General features: G+C 36.1%; 1 protein-coding gene across 1 annotated transcript; it reads right to left on the bottom strand.

Moving 5' to 3' along the window:
• Positions 1 to 19,125, bottom strand: LOC124540651 (calpain-B-like). The gene is made up of 16 exons (XM_047118318.1): positions 18,739 to 19,125; positions 18,195 to 18,371; positions 17,126 to 17,244; positions 16,783 to 16,851; positions 16,148 to 16,282; positions 15,296 to 15,464; positions 14,511 to 14,692; positions 14,209 to 14,322; positions 13,677 to 13,740; positions 13,384 to 13,580; positions 12,743 to 12,850; positions 12,125 to 12,164; positions 11,205 to 11,334; positions 3,473 to 3,673; positions 1,068 to 1,232; positions 1 to 209 (listed from the first exon to the last, which is right to left on the bottom strand). Exons 1-16 carry the CDS (start codon positions 19,123 to 19,125, stop codon positions 121 to 123), a joined length of 2,346 nt encoding a protein of 781 aa, XP_046974274.1. The 3' UTR covers positions 1 to 120.
• Between the last annotated feature and the right edge of the window lie 1,642 nt (positions 19,126 to 20,767).

Below are 20,767 nucleotides of genomic sequence, written 5' to 3'. Positions count from 1 at the left end.
TGTGGCCCCAGGGCCTCCAGACCTTTAAATCCGACTCTGTACGTATAACAGTAGTAGTTGTGTAGAACAATATTGTAATTAAACGTGAACTCTCATATGCGACACATAGTTGTTTATACGTCATGCTGTATTTCCGATCTTGGTCTTGAGTCCCACAAGGCACAATATAAACTCGGCGAATTGTATCCCGTGACATGAGCTGTGTCTGTTCATATAGAAACAAATCGTTTATTAAATCTAGACAAAGAAGAAAATATTAAAGAACTTACTACAAATTCTAACATTCATACTTTCAGAATCAGGAACAAATAAAAATCTAGAACAGAATAGTTAAATAGTAATGATACGCTTTCATAACGGGATCCCAGATAATTTTAGGTGATTATTGACTTTAATTGTAAATTAGTTTTTAGTAATGTATTTTCGAGGATTATAAACTTTAGAACACAGGATACCCTCTTGGTCCCGGCATAAATAACAATATAAATTGCTAAAGAGATTATAATCTCGCTGAGTTTGTCATCGTAGGTACGAGGCCTCTTTGGTTTCTGAGGTATTTCAAACCGATGGTAAATTTTATCAATTTTATCAATACGCAATGCCATATTTGATATTGAGATCGAGGCTAAACATAAAAAGAGTGAGAATAAAAACATACATATGTTCGATACATCGAAACTAATCTAAATTCGGAATTCGTCGGAAAGTTTACTCGGTGGTAGGGCTTTGTGCAAGCCAGTCTGGGTAGGTACCACCCACTTATCAGTTATTTTACCACCAAACAACAGTACTCAGTATTGTTGTGTTCCGGTTTGGGTGAGTGAGCCAGTGTAACTACAGGCACAAGGGACATAACACCTTAGTTCCCAAGGTTGGTGGCGGAGTGACGATGTAAGGAATAGTTAATATTTCTTACAGCGTCATTGTCTATGGGTGATGGTGACCACTTACTATCAAGTGGCCCATACGCTCGTCCACCAACCTATTCCATAAAAAGAAAAACAAACGATGTCACAAAATTCGGATATTGCCCATATCTAGTGTAAGTAGGTTAAAGTGTCGCCCCTGTGCGAGCTCGTTGACCGAATGCGCGTTGATCGTGTACCCGGCCGAGTGCAGCGCGTCACGCAAGTGTTTCAACGGGACGGCGCCGTGACCCTCGGTGTCGTCCTTATCCAGCATCTCGATCATCCTCTTGCAGACATTCTCGGAGAAACCTTCACCTTGAAGTTCTGCAATATTCGATACACAATGAAGGTAGAATTAAAAGGCGAAATCTGATAAGATGCTATATCTGATAATGTTTTTAGTATTTACATTGATTATAATTTATATTTGCCATTTCTTAACCTACATACATACATACATACATACATACAAGTATACATATAAATAAATACATACATATACATAATACATACATATATGACGTATTAAAATCATGTCGTCATCGTTACTATGATGAGAGATAGTAGTTCTTAACAGCGTTTTTGAATGCATGTAATGTTTTTGACTGTCGAATACTCAATGGCAAGTCGTTCCAAAGAGTTACAGCCTGAACAGTGAACGACTGGCTGTAAAATTTACTGTTATGAGCGGGCATTTTCAGTACGAGTCTACGTGTTGGTCGAATTCTAGGCTGGTCTCCTAAAAATTCAAATTTCTCCTTCAGATAATGAGGAGCATTTGGATTAAATAACACACAGTACAGAAGAGAAAGAGTATGCAGGTTCCGGCGACGGCGTATAGGAAGCCACTTGAGCTTTGAACGAAACTCTGAAACGTGATCATACTTTCGGAGGCCGAAAATAAACCGAATAGCTAGATTTTGTAATCGCTCAAGATAATTAAGTTGATCCTCGGTTAGATTAAGATAGCTTGCGTCCGCGTAATCGAGTATTGAAAGAAGGAGAGAGTTTGCAAGCATAGTTTTGGTAGGAATTGGCAGTACATTTTGAAGTCGTCGCAAAGAACTTGAGGAGGCGTATGTTTTTTTTCCAGTCTGCTTTAAATGCTCCGACCAGGAGAGAGTACTATCAAGCTGTATGCCAAGGTCTCTAACAGTGGAGCAGTAGGACAAGTTAGTGCCATTGTACACAACACGTGGCATCTCCGCCCAATCAACCCTTGCCATCATGGCCGGACTACCAATAACAATGACCTGTGACTTTGCGGGATTGATGTTGAGCCCATACCGTTGACTCCATTTATGGATAGCCAACAAATCATTGTTAATGGCAGCGACAGCATCAGTTAATCTATCAAGGGTTGAGTGTCGGTAAATTTGAATATCATCTGCATACATATGGTAGAGAGAAGAGATGACATGAGTAATTGAATTAATGAAGATTGCGAAAAGTAAGGGAGACAACACGCCACCTTGAGGTACCCCAGCGCGGACTTCACGCCATGACGAGTATGATTCGTCCACACGAACTCGCTGTCTTCGACCACTGAGGTAACTTTAAAGCCAGTCTTTTACGGATGGAGATATGTTAAAAGAACATAACATACTCAACAAGATGTCATGGTCAACGCAATTAAATGCGTTACTAAAATCAAGAAGCACTAAGATTGTGAGTTGATTGGAATCCATGGCCAATCGAATGTCGTCTGTGACTTTAACTAAAGCTGTAGCCGTACTATGACCTGCTCGGAAACCTGATTGGAGAGGATTGAGAAGGGAATGCTCATTAAGGAAACTATTTAGTTGGTGTGAGACGAGCTTTTCAAGGACCTTGGATAGGAAAGGAAGAATTGAAATGGGACGGAAATCAGAAGCTGTTAAGGGATTACCTTTTTTAGGGATGGGGATAATTTGCGCATCCTTCCATGTATCAGGAAACTTGCTGCAGGTAAGGGAAAAATTTAAGATATGGGTCAAAATGGGAATCACAATATCGAGGATGGGAATGATCATATTACGGCTGATACAGTCTGTACCAACAGCATTCGAGGATATAGACATAATGTTCTTTTTAACATCACATTCGGTAAAAGACGTGAAGCTAAACGGAGGAAAAGTAGGAGTTGGGTAAGTAGAAATAATATTTAATGTGTTGATTTTATCGCCACTATTAAGTGGGTTTGAAAATGAGAAGTGTTGACTCAAAAGTTCAATATTTAGATTAACAGGAGTATTATGGGAAGATTTACCAACTCCGAGTGATTCAAGAAATTTCCATGTTTTCGCTGTGTCGCCGTTCTCGACAGATTGATATTTATCAATATATGGCGTCGTTGTGCATCTCTACAAGATGTATGTACGAGATGTATTGCAGCGATTTCGCGCTTTGTTATACTTCTCCCTGTTAGAATCGGAGTCATTTAACTTAAATTTGTACTTGGCCTTATTCTTTTGTTTTATGAGATATTTTATTTGGTCCGTCAACCAAGGTGCTGGAAGATGTTTTTTTTTAATTGGTTTTATAGGTGCATCTCATACAATACACGATTCAAGAACACTCGTTACCTCGCAGCTGTGGTTGGTCGAGAAGGACCTGCTCCTGTTGCCATGTTCCTGGTTCCTGCTGTTCTTGCATCAGGTCCCGTAGCTTGTCGATGCGGATTTTCCGATAGATGTTAGTGCATAGAGTACACAGCAGCTGCTTTAGACAGTTCTGCTCTTGCTGGTCTACTCCCCCGGCATCGACTGCGTGGCGCATGGCTATCTCTGTATTAATTCATATACAGTTAGCTTCGAAATACAACGGCTATTTTTCAAGACATACTAGCCAACTGCGCGAGATAAATTAAAATGCACGTCGTTCGACTCTTGGATTCCTTCTATTATTTTCTGAAAAAGTCTTTCAACATGGAAAGTGATTTCTTCTTTGTAACGAAATAGCTTTTTTTAACCTTTTATTTTTCTTTTGTATCAAGGTATTGGTGCACTATCTTAGAATTGTCTTATTTCAGAGTCTGAGGCAGATTTACATATTTGTTTTTTATTTATTATCCATTTCTTCTTACTACGATCAATCAATAGCAAACTTATCAACGAACTTGTAAATTATATCGCAAGAAATATTATGGCGTCCAGATTTTTCTTTTAATGTTGTAGTAGCAAATGAGTAGGAGGTACAAAATACGCGTAACAGTGATTACCACCACCCATGGACGTCTACAAAACCGGGGAGACTTGCAGGTACGTTGTCGGCCTTTAAGGAAGGAGTACCTACACTCTTTTATTGAAGGTTCCAAAGTTTGAAAACGGTTCGGAACAACTGCCGGCGAAAGTTAGTTTAACAGAGTTGTTGTGCGAGGCAGAAAATGTCTTAAGAATCGCGGTGTTGTGGATTATCGGACATAAAGATCGGACTTCAAGCGAGTGAAACTTCGAATTTTGACAAGATATCCGAAGGTGAAATTCCATAGTCGGGATAAATCCGAACAATTCGTTGGAACGTTACCAGTGAAAATTTCGGTAGAAGATGCAGAGTGATCAAACATGTCGACGCAAAGCCAAAGGATGAAGCAGATTGGTAGGGCATTGGTCGTTGATAAAGACCAAAAAAGTCCAACTGAAATTGCTGTACTCAATTACAAACTAATTTTTGCCTATTTTGTAGGACTTTCTGGCCTTCTGGACATTTCCATTTATCATATATTTTAACGCCAACCAGCAATACTTAGTCATGTTGTGTATTGGTTAGAAGGGTTAGTGAGCCATTGCTATAACTACATGCATAAGGCATATAACATCTTCCTTCATGGCAAATTGGCAATGAAGAACATAGTGAATCTTGCTGTTGCACTGGCCTACTTATAGTGGGTAATAACCGGTAAATTGGTCTGTATGATGTTGATATCTGTCTAGATCAAATATTAATGTGTCTATAACAGTCATCTCGGCTTGAGAAGATTGAAGCAATTGAAGGAGGTGGAATAATTATAAAACATATTAGGAATATGTTAAAAAATTTTAACAAAAAGAAAAACCGACTTCAAACAAAACACTATTTTAAAACAAATGAATATGCACGAAAAAGTAATAAAAATAATTCCGTATTCAACATATTTTTTAGAGTCTTCCTAAGTTAAATGAAATGAAAAATATTAGACTACTTAAAAGTCGATTAACGATTATATCATGTAGTTATAATTATTGGTATATTTGGAGCCGGTGTCAGCCACGGTGCCCCTTGATTGATCCAGTATATTATTGTGTGAAAGGTAATTTGTAAAAAACATATTTGTTAAAGTATTCTCGTATTTTTTTTTATAGATATACTGTAGGGTTTTATTGGCTGACACCGACTCCAAATATAACAATAATTATAACTACATGATATAATCGTTAATCGACTTTTAAGTAGTCTAATATTTTTCATTTCATTTAACTTAGGAAGACTCTAAAAAATATGTTGAATACGGAATTATTTTTATTACTTTTTCGTGCATATTCATTTGTTTTAAAATAGTGTTTTGTTTGAAGTCGGTTTTTCTTTTTGTTAAAATTTTTATTTATTTTTTGATTTTAAGTGAAACTGATGTTGACTAACTAATTTTTTTTAATATGGATAGATTAAGCGTTCCGTTTATATGAGTCAGAAACTACTTCGAGGACAATTTCAAAGGAAACTTGCGAATAAAGCAAAAATAGACTTTCGAAAATGCGGATTTAATACGTCACGCGGCGTAAACTACAAGGATGCCTCGAAAGAGCTGTAATCGAACTCAGCAAAAAAACTTTGAAAAAGACCAACTACATTTCGTACGTCATATGACATCACATCACATACACAAAATTTGATTAAAGATAGTAAGAAATTCTGCCCCATATCGCACCCTAACTGCGAGCCGTATAGGAGTTCCATCACTACATAATATAAAACAAAGTCGCTTTCTCTGTCCCTATATCTTTAAATCTACGCAACGGATTTTGATGCGGTTTTTTTTAAAAGATAGTGTAATTGATGGGGAATGTTTGTGTATATAATACATGAACAATATAGTAAAGAAACACTGATAATTTTAGAAGTTTGCGATGTGATGTCGTATATAAACAAATTCTGTAGTATATTTAGTATCAGTATTGCACCCGTGCGAAGCCGGGGTGGGTAGCTAGTTGATTATAATATTCGACTATGATAATTACATAAACATAACCACATTACGGAAGGTGACTCAAATATCCAAATAACCTATAAATAAAAGATTCGACCGAGTATCGCTAACGTGCTCCTCAGAATTGTTCCGTTCCCTTCCGTTCCGTCACTTTATCATGGATCCTGTGCTCAGAACCTTACCAAACTTTCACCAAATTACCCTTGAAGTATATATTTTATAATAAAAAAAGAATTATCAAAATTGGTTAACGTGATTTTCAGTTATTCACCTATTTGTCGCGCATATACATAACGCAGATTTAAGACTTATGTCGTTTTCACATGGATACCATCATCGGAAAAAAAAATAAAAAAAATGGGACCCCACGGGAAGCACTACCTTTCAAACAAAAAAAAAATTATCAAAATCGGTCCACCCAGTGAAAAGTTATGAGGTAACAAACATAAAAAAAAAAAAAAAAAAATACAGACGAATTGATAACCTCCTCCTTTTGGAAGTCGGTTGATAAAATGTTTGCAAATTAAATATTGTGCCGGAGTTACAAAGAAGTTACATTACACTCCCGTACCCAATACCCGTGCTTTTTAATATTCAAGTATAGATAAGAGCGCTAAAAAATCGGATATATTATACAGTTAAGTAAAGTGAAAATCTTCACCTAATATAAAACCGTTACACTTACTAACATATTTATAATGTTTATAAGTGTAACGGTCTAATCTATCTATTTGATTAATGTTGAATTAAATTGTAAAGTTTTGATTATTGGACTAGGGTGAGTTAAGCTTGCTCTGGCGAAACGTTTGACGTGCAGCGCCGCCAGATGGCTAATATTGCTAAGACAACGAATAACGGCCATTAAAAGTGGTGTAGGTCTCGCAAACGGATCGCTGACGTCTATAATTGCAATCACAGTGCATTATTTGATTTACGTATAGAAAATAATTGTACGAACGCATGTAAAGCATTACAACATTGTAATCTAACGATACCAACTTTTATTTCTGGAATTAATAACAACATTCCCACGCCCTCATGATGAGTGATACAAATCTTATATTAAGAGACAAAGATAATAATGGCGCTCCAGTGGCGTTATATCTATTATGTCCATTTTACAATAAAAAATATTTATTTACAATTTATTTATAGTCCGTACAAGTGTTCAATTTTAGGGTCTGTAGAGGTAATAAAAAAATATGTCAATATTTTATCGAGATTGGTGATATAAATAAATAAGCAACACCATAGAATTATGGTTTTATTACGAATAAAATTAGACACATTTAAAAAGACATTACATGTCATTAATTTACTTTTAAATATTATATGTCATTCACCCCCTCTCTTAAGACAATACGTAATCGTTTAAATAGCTCGGCATTCTTCGCGGTCGTGTTGAACGACGTTCTTTAAATGACGAACTCGTGGAAGGAAGTTCATGAGATTGATTATATTCAATAGATTCTTGATTAGGAATAGGATTTTCATCTTGAATATTTTCAGAATTTTGCATTTCATTATTTTCATTACAATCTTCTAAATTTTCTGGTAGTGGAGCTAATTGTCTGTTAGAGATTGTAGTTTCTCTTCCATCTGACAATCTGACATACGAATATCGCGGATTGGGCTGGAGTAACTCTACCTCTTCAACTATAGGATCGTACTTGGTAGCTCTCACGTTCTTTTTCATTAAAACAGGTCCTGGATTTAACATCTAAGAAGGAAATGATTCGCCGTTTGAAGTTCTTCGGGCATGGTTGAACATTTTTTCGTGAGGAGTTACATTAGTACTAGTACATAAAAGTGACCTGATGGAGTGTAAAGCCACTGGTAAAGCTTTTTCCCAATCTGATATCTCCATATCTTTAGATCGGAGGTATAATTGTATGTTTCTCCAAAGAGTTCCATTAAGTTTTTCAACTTGTCCATTCCCCTGGGGATTATATGGAGTTGTTCGACTGCAAGCTATCCCAAGAGAGTAAAAAAATTGCTTCAATTGTTCAGACATAAATGTCGCTCCTCTGTCTGAGTGTACATAAAGCGGAGTGCCAAACATAAAGAAAAGATCCTTCAAACATTTAATTACAGTCGTTGCAGTCATATCTTTGCAGGGATAAGCGAATGGAAATCGGCTGTATTCATCAATAATCGTTAACATGTATTTATTTTGCGTGTTAGATGGTAAGGGTCCCTTAAAATCTATGTTCAATCGTTCAAATGGAGAAGTAGCTTTTATGAGTTGATAATTATTTCTATTAAAACAAGGCTTGATTTCAGCACACACTCTGCAGGAAGTAGTTATAAGTTTAATGTCATTGATAGAGTATGGAAGGTTCTTCGTCCTTACCCAGTGTGCTAATCTTGTGACACCAGGGTGACAAAGAAGTTCGTGAATTTCTTTCAACTTACTATTATCAAAATTAATATGAGCACATACTCTAGATAGAGCGTCAGCCACTGTATTATCCTTACCAGGTCGATAAATAATTTCAAATTTAAAACTGGAAAGTTCAAGCCTCCATCTTTCAATTTTCTCATTTTTTATTTTGCTTGAATGTTTTTGATTGAACATGAATACTACAGACTGTTGATCAGTTAAAAGCAAGAAATGTCTACCCATTAAATAGTGCCGCCATTTACGCAGAGATTCAACAATTGCACTTGCCTCCTTTTCTATAGAAGAATGTTTGCACTCAGACTCAGTTAAAGTTCGTGAAAAAAATGCAACTGGACGACCGTTTTGAGAGAGTGTAGAAGCAATGGCAAATTCAGATGCATCTGTTTCTACCATGAATGTTGCATTTTCGTCGACCACTACCAAAGTAGATTTACAAACATCTGACTTTAAAGAGTTAAAACATGTAACAGCCTCCTGGTTTAAAGGAAAATGCTTAATACCAATAAGTGGTCTGATCTTCTGAGAAAAATTTTGGATCCACTTGGAATAGTGAGCAAATAAACCTAAAGTCCTTTTTTAAGGTTGGTAAATCCGTAGGAATTGGAAGATCCAATAGTGGTTTAAGACGGTCATTGTCAGGTTTAATCGTATTATTGTATATTGAGTATCCTAAAAGATTTATAGAGTCGCTTCCAAAGACACATTTACTTTCGTTTAGAGTTAATTTGTATTTCTTAACTGCATTCATAAATTCATTGAGTTTTCTATCGTGGTCATCTTTACTCTTACCACAAACAGTGACATCATCTAAATATGCGAACGTTCCTGCTAATTTTTCTGTATCGATAATGTATTGTAATGTTCGCTGGAAGGCCGCGACACCGTTTGTTACCCCAAAAGGTATTCTTGTAAATTGATAAAGTTTACCACATGCTTCGAATGCTGTATATTGTCGTTCGGATGACAAAATTGGTACCTGGTGATAAGCGCTTTTTAGATCGATTTGGCTAAAATAATTAAATTTTGCAACTTTTTCAATTATAGACTCGATGCTAGGTAGAGGAAATGCATCTAGTTCTGTAAATCTGTTTATGGTAAGCGAATAGTCAATAACAAGCCGCTTTCGGTGTGTACCACCTCCTGTCACTAATACTTGTGCTCGCCATGGAGATACGCTGGGCTCAATGACGCCTTCTTCTAGTAATTTAGATATTTCATTATTTATAAATTGTAAATCGTCTTCGGAGTAACGTTTAGATTTTATAGCTATTGGTCTAATATTAGGAGATAAATTACTAAATAAAGTTGCAGGAGGAACTGATGCTTCTATAATATTGCAGACTTTCAGGGGTCCTTGGTTACCTCCAAACTGAAATTCAAGCACTGAATGATTTTGTAATAAGTCATGCCCTATAATAAGGTCTGCGCAAAGATTGTTTACAATTAAGAGGGGCTGACTTTTATAGATATGTTGCCCTATTTTGATTGTCGCTACACAGGAACCTTCCACAAAAGATATGTGATTAAGTGAGGCTAAAGTTATGGCCTGCTTACATGGCTTCCTTTTCAGATGTATTGTTTGCGCTAAAGAACCGCTTACGAAACTCACGGAACTACCAGTATCAATAAGTGCATCAGCTTTGTAATCGTTAATTGTTACTGATACCGTAGCTCTTTTGAAGCTAGAAGGTGAGGCCGCAGAAATCGTAGCAACTTCCACCGGTGCATCTTCTTTTACAACATAGTTAAGTGTTTCTTTATTACTACGGCAGACATTAGCGAAATGACCTGTTTTGGAGCAAAGTTGGCAGGTGGCATTACGAGCAGGACACTTAAATCGTCGATGAATGCTTCCACCACAAAAGAAGCACTGCTTCTTTCTTGAATAATTTGCTATAGCTAAGTTTTGTTGAATTGGCGTTTCTTGTTCCTGCTTAGAAAGAGCATTTAGATTAAAAGAAGTATTATTAATATAGCCTCGAGAATTTCGTTCGGCTGTTTCTAAAGCAATCGCTTGATTTAGGGCCTCATCTAAACTTAAGGGTGTGTTTTCTAAGAGTCTCTGTCGTATTGTTTGGGATGTGATCCCAGCAACAAACGCGTCACGAATGTATTCATTCTTATATTCTTCAGGAGTCGCGGCTTTAAAATTGCAATCATGTGCTAATAATTTCAGTGCGTGTACGTGTACGGTGTACGTATTCTGTAATAGTTTCATCCTGTTTTTGTTTTCGAGCAACTAAAGTATATCGAGCAAAAATTTCATTTTTAGGCTTTAAATATATGTGATCTAATAATGATAAGGCATGCTCGTAGGATTTATAATCACGTATATAGGAGTACACGGTAGGAGATATATGATTTATTAATAATTTGAGTTTCATTTCATCAGTTTCGTTACAAGCTTCTTCTGAGATAAAGTTTATGAACGTATACCTCCAGTGTGACCATCGCAAATCTGCAGAAGCCGTATCAGGTTCGACATTAAAAGTTTCAGGACGAAGATATCTTGACATGGTTGATATATAAGATGGCATAGAATATTCTTCTGACATTGATATTAATTATTCGTAATAAATTGATATAAATAAATAAGCAACACCATAGAATTATGATTTTATTACGAATAAAATTAGACACATTTAAAAAGACATTACATGTCATTAATTTACTTTTAAATATTATATGTCAATTGGTTTGGAATGAACTCTATCATACTGAGCGCACTTACCCTCCCTCATAGCATAGTCCAGAATCTCCTTTAATTCCTGCCAGTCTACCTCCCCATCAGCACCGGCCAAGATGTTGAATAAGGCTCGAATTGGATCCGCTAGTTCAGGATTTAGTGCCAATTTTTTAATCTGAATGAACAATATTTTTATGGTTATATTACAGCGATTTTTATTATCTTCTCCACAGACTATTTCTGTACTTTTCGTTACTATAAACCCGCCCCGACTTCGCACGTGTGCAAATTATTAATAAAGAAAATTTCCTGATTGTCATATGACATAAATATAATTGATGTCCTATAACAATCAGGAATAATACAGTTTTCTTAAATAATAATAAAATAAAATTAAATAATAAAGCACATTTTTCAATAAGAGAGAATATAGATGATAAAAAAGTCTGGAGCTAATACTTGTTGATTTCCAAACGGTGCTTGTAAAAGCCTACTATATATATAAGTATAAGTGGCAGTATTACACTATACCTGCAGCCGCTAAGGAAAGTATTGCGAGGAAACCTGAAGGTGTCGTGTGAATGTTTCACCACGTTTGTATCCACTAATTCGCATTAGAGTAGCGCGGTGCAAACTCTGCCGTGGTATGTCTATAATGCCGTCATCTACCTAAACTCAGTTATGAGCTATGAGTACATAAAATGCGGTAAACATGTGAACCTATGTAACATTTCCTTAATAAGACCTTAACATTTTTCCCAAAATTAATCAAGATACCAAAAAACAGCATAAATATGTCAAAAGAGAATTTGTATCTTATTAATATGCCATCAAAAGTGAAAATCGATCGGAAGTTAAGCAAGGGCATTAGTGTTATACCACGACAGCGATAAGCTCCAAAACTTATTTATGATGTCCTTTGCCCGGCAGTGGGAAACTTACTTAGGTTTAACATTTCAACTTACCCTGTCGTCATCGCTCATACAGACATCTTCGTCGTTTTCACTAAAAATAACAGATGATTAGGTTATGTCTATGATAGGTTATGTCTTTTAAATTCAAAAAAGACGACAGTTTTGTTTTTAGTATTAGATTGGTTATAATTTTGACGTCCTGATCGATTTCAGCCAAGACGGCTAATCCCAAGGAGATTAATGAACATGATGAACAAAATGAACTACGCAGGATATATTATATGCGCGAGCGCGTAGACGAGTGTCTAATACAGTATCACATCCGCTATCTGATGGGACAGGAAATCTGACCAGAAAGATTTCAGGCGCAGGAAGGCTTTACGGGCTTTATGAGGTACGGGAATGTACTTGCAACTTACAGACTCGATCCTGAAAAGTTTTTACTAGGCAACTTTATCGATTCGATCAGTTTTGTCAGGGGATTTCGGGGTCCGCAGCCATGAATCTAGCCAATCAAGCAACGAGACAGTTAGTTATAAAAAATCTAAATCAACAAGATGCTACATTTGGGAATTGAGGTTCCTTAAAATAAAAGTAGCATATAAGTGCTTAAGCTTTGAGTTATATGTTCATGTGTGAATTTATAAATAGATAATAAGATATACATACGTCATATTATTGCTCTTCTCAGAGAAAACACGTAGGAGGAATTCTCCTTCCTCATTTGGCATGAAGGTTGAAGGCACGATTAGATAGGAGCCCGGTGTCAACTGGTAACTGCAGCACATTTATGAAATTATTATAAAATATAAAACGAAATTAATAAAAGATTCACTATTACATACTAAAGAATTGCACCAATTTTAAATTAGCGATTCGTTTTGCTTACGTGTACTAAATATAGAATAACTAAACTCGTTTGCGAGCTTCATACATTTATCCTACTATCCATTGTTCGTAGTCGACTGATCCATCAGTAGTAAGCCAATTGTTTTCATTTCTTTTTTATCGGAAATATCCAATATTTCTATTGACTGATAAAGTACATATCCACTTCCAACTATTTCATGAATAAGAAAAGGTCGCTAAAAACCAGTGACAAAAAATATGTGAATTTTAATTTTATAATAATTATACTAGCGACCCGCCCCTTCTTACTCGCACGGTTGCATTGCTGATACTAAATGGACTGCAGAATGTTTTACAATGTTCACAGTTTTTCAGTATTAATAGTAATATTAAAGATTTAAGCATACATAGACAAACAGCGTTAAGCGACTTTGTTTTATACTATGTAATGATTTCCTTACCGCTGCCAGACTTCTCTTTGATTAGTAAAAGAATTAGTGTATCCCACGCAATCATTGTAGTTAATGGAGTTACATTCGAACGGCTTCTGAACATTATGGTGATCTGGGAGACGGAAAACTGCAAATCCTATGGGGAGTAAGCTCAGGCCCCGCTGACTTCGGTAGTAACAGTTCTTCTGCATGAGAGATACGATGATCTAGAAGATGACGCCGAAATTAATGTTCTATACTACAAGTAAAAGTAAATGCCTCAGAGTTGGCAAATCCAATCCAAGGAATATAGCAGTGTTTACATCCAAAACTTTACTCAAACCATATTTATAAGATATTGTTATTGTCAGGTTACACATTTCGACTCTGTCATTAAATATAACAAACATAAGAATTATATAAGAAAGGCACTGCTATTAAAAACATTTAGAAATCTTTTAATTAAAAAAAAATTATGGACAACATCTCATACATTGTTCTGATCCCAATGTAAATAGCTAAAGCACATGTGTTATAGAAAAAGAGGAGACACTACTCGAAACGCTTGGCCCTTGGAGTAGTGGTGCAAAAAGCTTCATCAAAAGTATAACACCTCGCCTCATTGCCTCCACTGGTGACAGGATGGCTGGTTCGTTTTTTGCCCAGAGGATCGGAATTGCGATTCAACGAGGAAATGCTGCTAGCATTTTTACCACCATTCCACGCGGTCAAGATATATACAGTAACTAGTTTTAGTGCATTTTTATATATGTATATCTAAGCGTTTAATGTTATTAATTCTTATGTTAATAAATGTTTTAGTATTATTTTAATATAATGCGTATTATTTCACACCTATCAAAATGACTGACGAAATCCTCGAAAGACATCCAGAACTCGCCGTCATCACTGAAAGTCAAGCCCAACTCCTCCCGTTCTGACTGTGGTATGAATTGCCATTCCGGAGACCTAGGGAAAGAAATTGTTGCTCTTTTAGTTGAAATACAGTTAGTTATTTAAAAGCTATCATCTTCAAATATTACGGAATTATAACAAAGACTAAAAATCCAGCAGTACACACTCCGCCTTTAGGGAACCCTCCGCCCCCCTCACGGGATCTCTGATTGGTACAGAGAACACAGTCGCTCGATACTCACTTGTCGCTCCAGGCGCCGTTCCATTCGTCCTCGTTTCCCCAGGGGTTCCTCAGCCGCAATAGTGGGATCTTGTCGGCTCGGCAGCCCTTCTTGAAGTCGACGTACGTGACGCGCGTCACGGAGTAGGCGTGGCCGCGGATGAGGCCGGCCGGCGTCTCCGCCTCCAGCACGTTGGGGTCCGGCTGTTACGACATACTTATTACTGTTATTTTGTTCCTTATAACTGATGAAATAATAGTCTTGAATCTATGAAAGGAAAAAAATTAAAAACGTATTCACAGCACAGGTGTGTAATTAAGGTTAGACCTACTACCTGATTAAGCAGGATTACTAAATTTGGTTGGTTATCTGTAGTCTTTTTTTAAATAATATAAAAAAGTAGGTGCGCAGACCAGACCATCTGATGGTAAATAGTTAACATCTATATATCTTGGCACTCTAAGGCAATTCCGTCTCCTACATCGCCCAATGCGCCACCGGTCATGTTTATTGTGCCTCCGTTAGTCTGGTTTACTCACGGAAGGTAGGATAGAGTGAGTGGGTGTACCTATCCAGGCAAGCTTAAAATGAGCTGTCGGTGTATCTTATCCAAGCGACAAACTCGACTGAATAAAAAATTTACATTTACATAATTAATTGATTCCACATGTTTTGTTATAGATTTTAGGTATATATATTTTCATTCACTAATACATGTTCGGAAAAATAAGTTAAAATAAAGCGGCGGCATTCTAAAATGATTATAAAATTAAAGTATTAGGTATATTTTAGTAACACAATATTACATCGATCATGCAACACAGAAGCGAGTTTCTCTCATACGCCTTCAAGAGTATGGTAAAGAAGTTATCGGGGAGTGACGTCATTTGGTAGGACTCAGTGACGCCCCCAGTGAAGTCCACCATTGCTTCGCATGTAAAACCACTTTTAAGTGCATCGTAGGAACCGTATAATCTGAAACAAAGACAATATATATATAATATAATATATTATTGGAGCCTCGAGGTATGTGAGGTAGTAGTGGCGCAGCCTTGAAGAGATGGATAGGGCATCCCCGGTTTTTTAGTGGGTATTCCTGTGCCCTCGGAGCTGGTGAGTTATCATATACCCCTGCTTCGTGCGCTTAAATGTTTTACTTCAGCGATATAAAAAAAGTAATGTATTTGAGAATTCATTTTTCTTCCCTTTTTTTATATTTTCCCTTGCCGTTTTGCATCGAGCTTTTCTTTTAGTCCTCTCTCAAAATCATCAAAATCACCTAAGTGCTCACGATATGCCTCCAAATTTGTCGGTCGGCTGCCAATGTGTCGCAATCCTAACTGGTAGATTTATTATCGTGTTGCATAGCTAGGTTTTTTACTTTTTTATTCTCCTTTTGTAGGGAAATAACTACACAGACTAGTGACGTCAGGAAAAGGGTCGTGACGTCAATTAAACTACATTCTGAGCTGACGAGCGGTCTCAAAGAACAGGACGAATGTCCGGAGGGCTCATATTTCAGAGCTGAATCTTAAGTCCGACAAGCGGGTAAGGGCCAGTAGTACCGATAACATATTACACACACAAGTCTAATTGCGTATTGATCGTACTTTTTAAATTAATTCCTCTTCTGATCTTGTATAGTATATATTACTCACTTAGCATAAGCCTTCTCCAGCAAAGCACCCCAGAACTCATTCCTTTCGGAGGAATGCAGGTAATGGAGTTTCCCTCTGTAAGTGGGGAGACGATCATCTACCACGACGTCCACCCAGCGACCGTACTGCCAGAACCTGGAACACATACTAGAGTTATTATCGCGCTATCAAACTAGAAAATAATCTAACGGCAGATTGACCGTGTGTGTGGGTGGTACCTATCCAGACGGGCTTGTACAAAGCCCTACTACCAAGTAAAATTGCTACAACAACTCCGTAACGTGTTTGTAATTATAAATAACTAGCAACCCGCCCAGGTTCGCACGGGTGCAATGATATGACATAACAGTCGAAACTTCTAAAATTATAAGTGTTGCTTTACAAATTTGTATTATGTACAAGTATTATGTATAAAAACCTTCTTCTCGAATCACTCTATCTATTAAAACCGCAACAAAATCCGTTGCGTAGTGTTAAAGATTTAAGCATACAAAGGGATATAGGGACAGAAAAACTAAAAATTGATTTTGTTTTATACTATGTAATGATATTCCATTCAATAGAGATTAAGAATCAGCACAGAACGTTAACTCACAGGTATACGAGGGTTCTCTTACAATAAAGACACAACTTACTGGAAATGGAAGATACCGGCATAGTCCTTATCGAAACTTTGGTCATTTGGTACCACTTGGTAGAACAGACTGAAACAATATTTTATTTTTTAATGGTATGTAATAGCTGTAATATGTAACTATTGTTTTAGTTTTAACGGTATTTTCTTTGTTTTGGTTATTAATCATAACCACGACTGATATAGTTGATCACATCATCATGTAAATTTACATTCATTCGCTTTCAAACCGGAACAAAATGATTTCTGGCGTAAGAAAATTTGATACTCTATTAGCTTTCGCTAAATATCATCTGCTTTTTCCTTTATTTTTGTTCATACAAAAAATCCAAAACTATACTAACTTTCTATGCAACGTGAGGGTGGAGACCGCGGCCAGCAGCCAGCAGTCGCCCAGCTGTCCTTGCTGGACGTCGAAGCGACTGTAGCCCTCTACGAACAGTTGTGGATTTTCGCAAATTTTCTGTGACGATAAAAATAATAATCAAAAAGGCGATTCCCCCTTTCAAAATGCGATTAAAATAAATTGCAAATTTTCTGATGTATCCTAATATGGGCCACCTGATGGTAAGTGGTCGCCATCACCCATATACAATGACGCTTTAAGAAATGTTAACTATTCCTTGCATCGTCAATGTGCCACCAACCTTGGGAACTAAGATGTTATGTCCCTTGTGCCTGTAGTTACACTGGCTCACTCACCCTTCAAACCGGAACACAACTATACTGAGTACTGTTATTTGGCGGTAGAATAACTGATGAGTGGGTGGTACCTGCCCAGACGGGCTTGCACAAAGCCCTACCACCAAGTCATAATGTAGAATGTTATTCTCTTGATCCTTAATAACAAGTGGAAAGGAGGAAGCCCAAAGAGAACATCTCCTTGAAATTTTTCGAACGGACAGACAAGGCATTGATTATTATTAAGGGTTTCGTTTTTATCTGATCTATAAACCCTAACATAAAAACTTTATACGGTTAATTGTAAAGTAAGGTTCTATTGTTAATATGACAGTATCTGAAATAAGTGAAGAGTTCTATAGATCAGATTTAGGGTGGTGCTACAATAGAGATTAAGAAGAGTTACCAAATATTTACTAATGATTATTTTAAAAGATTGAAATTAAAATATGAAATTTATCTATAGTATAATTATACTTCTTCACGCTTCTGCTGCTCTAGGGCTTTCACGGTTTTGTGGTCCCAGAGCTTCCAGACCTTTAAATCCGACTCTTTCTATAGTATTCCATCACTATCGTTTTATATGGTTGCAAATATGGTTGTAAAGTGTTGTAAACAAGACATCTTACATCAATTTAATATTTGAGGTTACTTTGTAAGTTAATTCATATTTTTTACGCGACCAAAGCCTATCTGGGTATATCTAGTATAATATACATATATGTATCTCACCTTAGGTCGGAGCCATTTCAGCCGTTTACCCGATCGTTGCTTGTTGTACAAACTGCGAAATGCCGCTGGGAACTCCGGATCTTTAAACAATTTGCCGTCAGCCAAACACTGAGACCTAATTTCTTTGAAATCTTGATACGAAGCGGTGTCTGATGCAGATGGATGAGTTTCACCCAGCTACAAATATTATACATCTATTATAGTAAAGCGCGGTACACTAATTCTTCTATATATATTTTAGGCATAATTATGATATTTTACAATCACTAAATTAAAAGAAAGTTAATTTGCTATATAGTATATACTTTCGTCCTGTAAAAGGTACCGTTGTAAATACTAGTTCATTACAAATCATAAGTATTGTGTTATGATAAAACATAAATATAAATATGAAAATGCAATCCAAGGTTTAGTATATACGTATATACTACGCGAACATTTGTGAGGATGGATTGGATAAATGTAACTCTTGTACAAAAAGGTCTGGACGCTTGCTAAGTCTTTGGCAAAAAAATTTAATATATAATTTTGCATTTAGACAAACCCAGAATATCCGCTCGCCCGTCGGCATGAAGATTTGGCTTCCCTGATAGTTATCTGGTAGATTTAACTTATGAACTTTGCTTGGCACTACTAAAGGTGTTTCATTTAATGGCGATTTATGTGATCTGTCTTTTGACGTTCCACTTTTTGCAACCACAGTGTTCTGTGATTTATTTGATTTACGAAAACGTCCTCTACTAGCAATGTTTTCTGTTTCTACATGTGGTTGCACTTCAGCATTTTTAATATCAGTCTTTCCTAAATCATTACTTTCTCCTATTTCAGCGTTGGTCGATAGATTTCGGGATCCTGAGGGTACTATATCTTCTTGCACTGTATTCTCAACAGCCAGACTTGGGAAAGTAGTTGTTGCCGTAACATCCTCCATTTTCAGCTTAATAAATTCGTCTTCTTCTTATCGAAATTACTATTTTTTTTAATAATCAACGAACATATGTATTTAAATCTAGCACACGCGTATAGCTTGGTAAGAATGACCGTTTGTAACAAACTGAAGTAATTGAACGGGAAAGGACGAAAGCTACTGCATCGATTTATGTTATTGTCATTTCCTAATGGTTTATTTGTAATTATTAAATTATTAATTAACTTTATAATTAGAAACTATTTAATCATTAATTAATAGATTATTAATAATTGAAATACAATTATAGTAATCGTTTTAAGTTTGATTATAGTATTTATTTAGATTTGGCTAAAACAAGTGAAATATTTAAGATATTCTATGATTTTGTTCAATCAGAATACAAATACAAAAATATGAAACTCACAGAACTAATACTTTCTGATGATTCACTGTTTTTTTGTATGAGGAATTCTAAAAGATGCATTATTCGTATTTTTAGGTATTTATTTATTAAAGAATCACCAAAAAAATTACATGTGGATATTTTACATAAAAATTATCAATCCTTAAGTTGCAATTATACATATAATTCCATTTAAAGGTAGTTACAGCTTGCATAAAGAGTAAAACTATACGAAAACATATAAGGCTAAAATTAAAACTCAAACTAGGACTGTAAAGTCATTATTAAGTAGATATGAATTTGCAAAACAAGCTAATTGATAAAAATAGACTAGCTTAAAAAAGAACAACAAACAAAAGCTGATGAGTCAATAATAGAAACAATCACGAATCTCAAAAACAACAACACAGCTACAGTCACGACTAAACACAGCACAAATCAAGTTACAATCGATTAACAAAGCTATTACAAATCTTTGATTTAAATTTTGTTAAACTGTTGCAAAACAAATCTAGGGACCCATCCCTTTCACAAATTTCCCCATACTGCCTGCACATCCTAGGTATTAGGGAGTGGTACCCAAGATTTGTCCTGTACCGTTTATGCTTGAGCAATGAGATGGTACACGGAGGGATAACTGGCTCAGCAATTCGGTGTTATCAATGGTTCCGTTTAACAGCTTAAATAGATAAGTCATGTCAGCAAGTGTACGTCTATCAGATAATGAGCTAATAGAGATTCTATTCAACCTCTCATCGTAGGGTAGTTTTTTTTTGTTAGACTATTGAGTAAAATTTAGTAAATCTTCTTTGTATTTCTTTTAAGCGATCTTTATGTATTTGGTAGCTTGAATTCCAAACCACTGTTCCATACTCTTGTTTACTACGGACCAGGCTTGCGTAGAGTAGTTTTTTTTGTCTCGAGTTTCCTAAATTGCTTGGCGTTTCTAAATAGGAAACCCAGTATTAAAAGCCTGAATGGCTTTAAATACAATTAACGACTCGTTACTATTTCAAAACAACACTATTATGGTTTTAGGTCTGAGAATATTACACACTTTTCTAGGATCACAGATTGCATGAGGTGTGCCGCAAGGCTCGATATTGGGGCCTTAACTATTTTATATAAATTAAAAAAATATCGTTCATTTTGTAATTATTTAATTATACTTTATTGCTCACCACAAACTAAAAAAAAAGAATATAAAAAAAGAAGTAGATTAAATGTGTTGTACAACGGGCGGACTTATGGCTTATTAGC

This window comes from Vanessa cardui, chromosome 26 (assembly GCF_905220365.1).
Source record: "Vanessa cardui chromosome 26, ilVanCard2.1, whole genome shotgun sequence".
Classification (NCBI taxonomy): Eukaryota; Metazoa; Arthropoda; class Insecta; order Lepidoptera; family Nymphalidae; genus Vanessa; species Vanessa cardui.
This window is presented reverse-complemented; position numbering and strand designations above follow the sequence as displayed.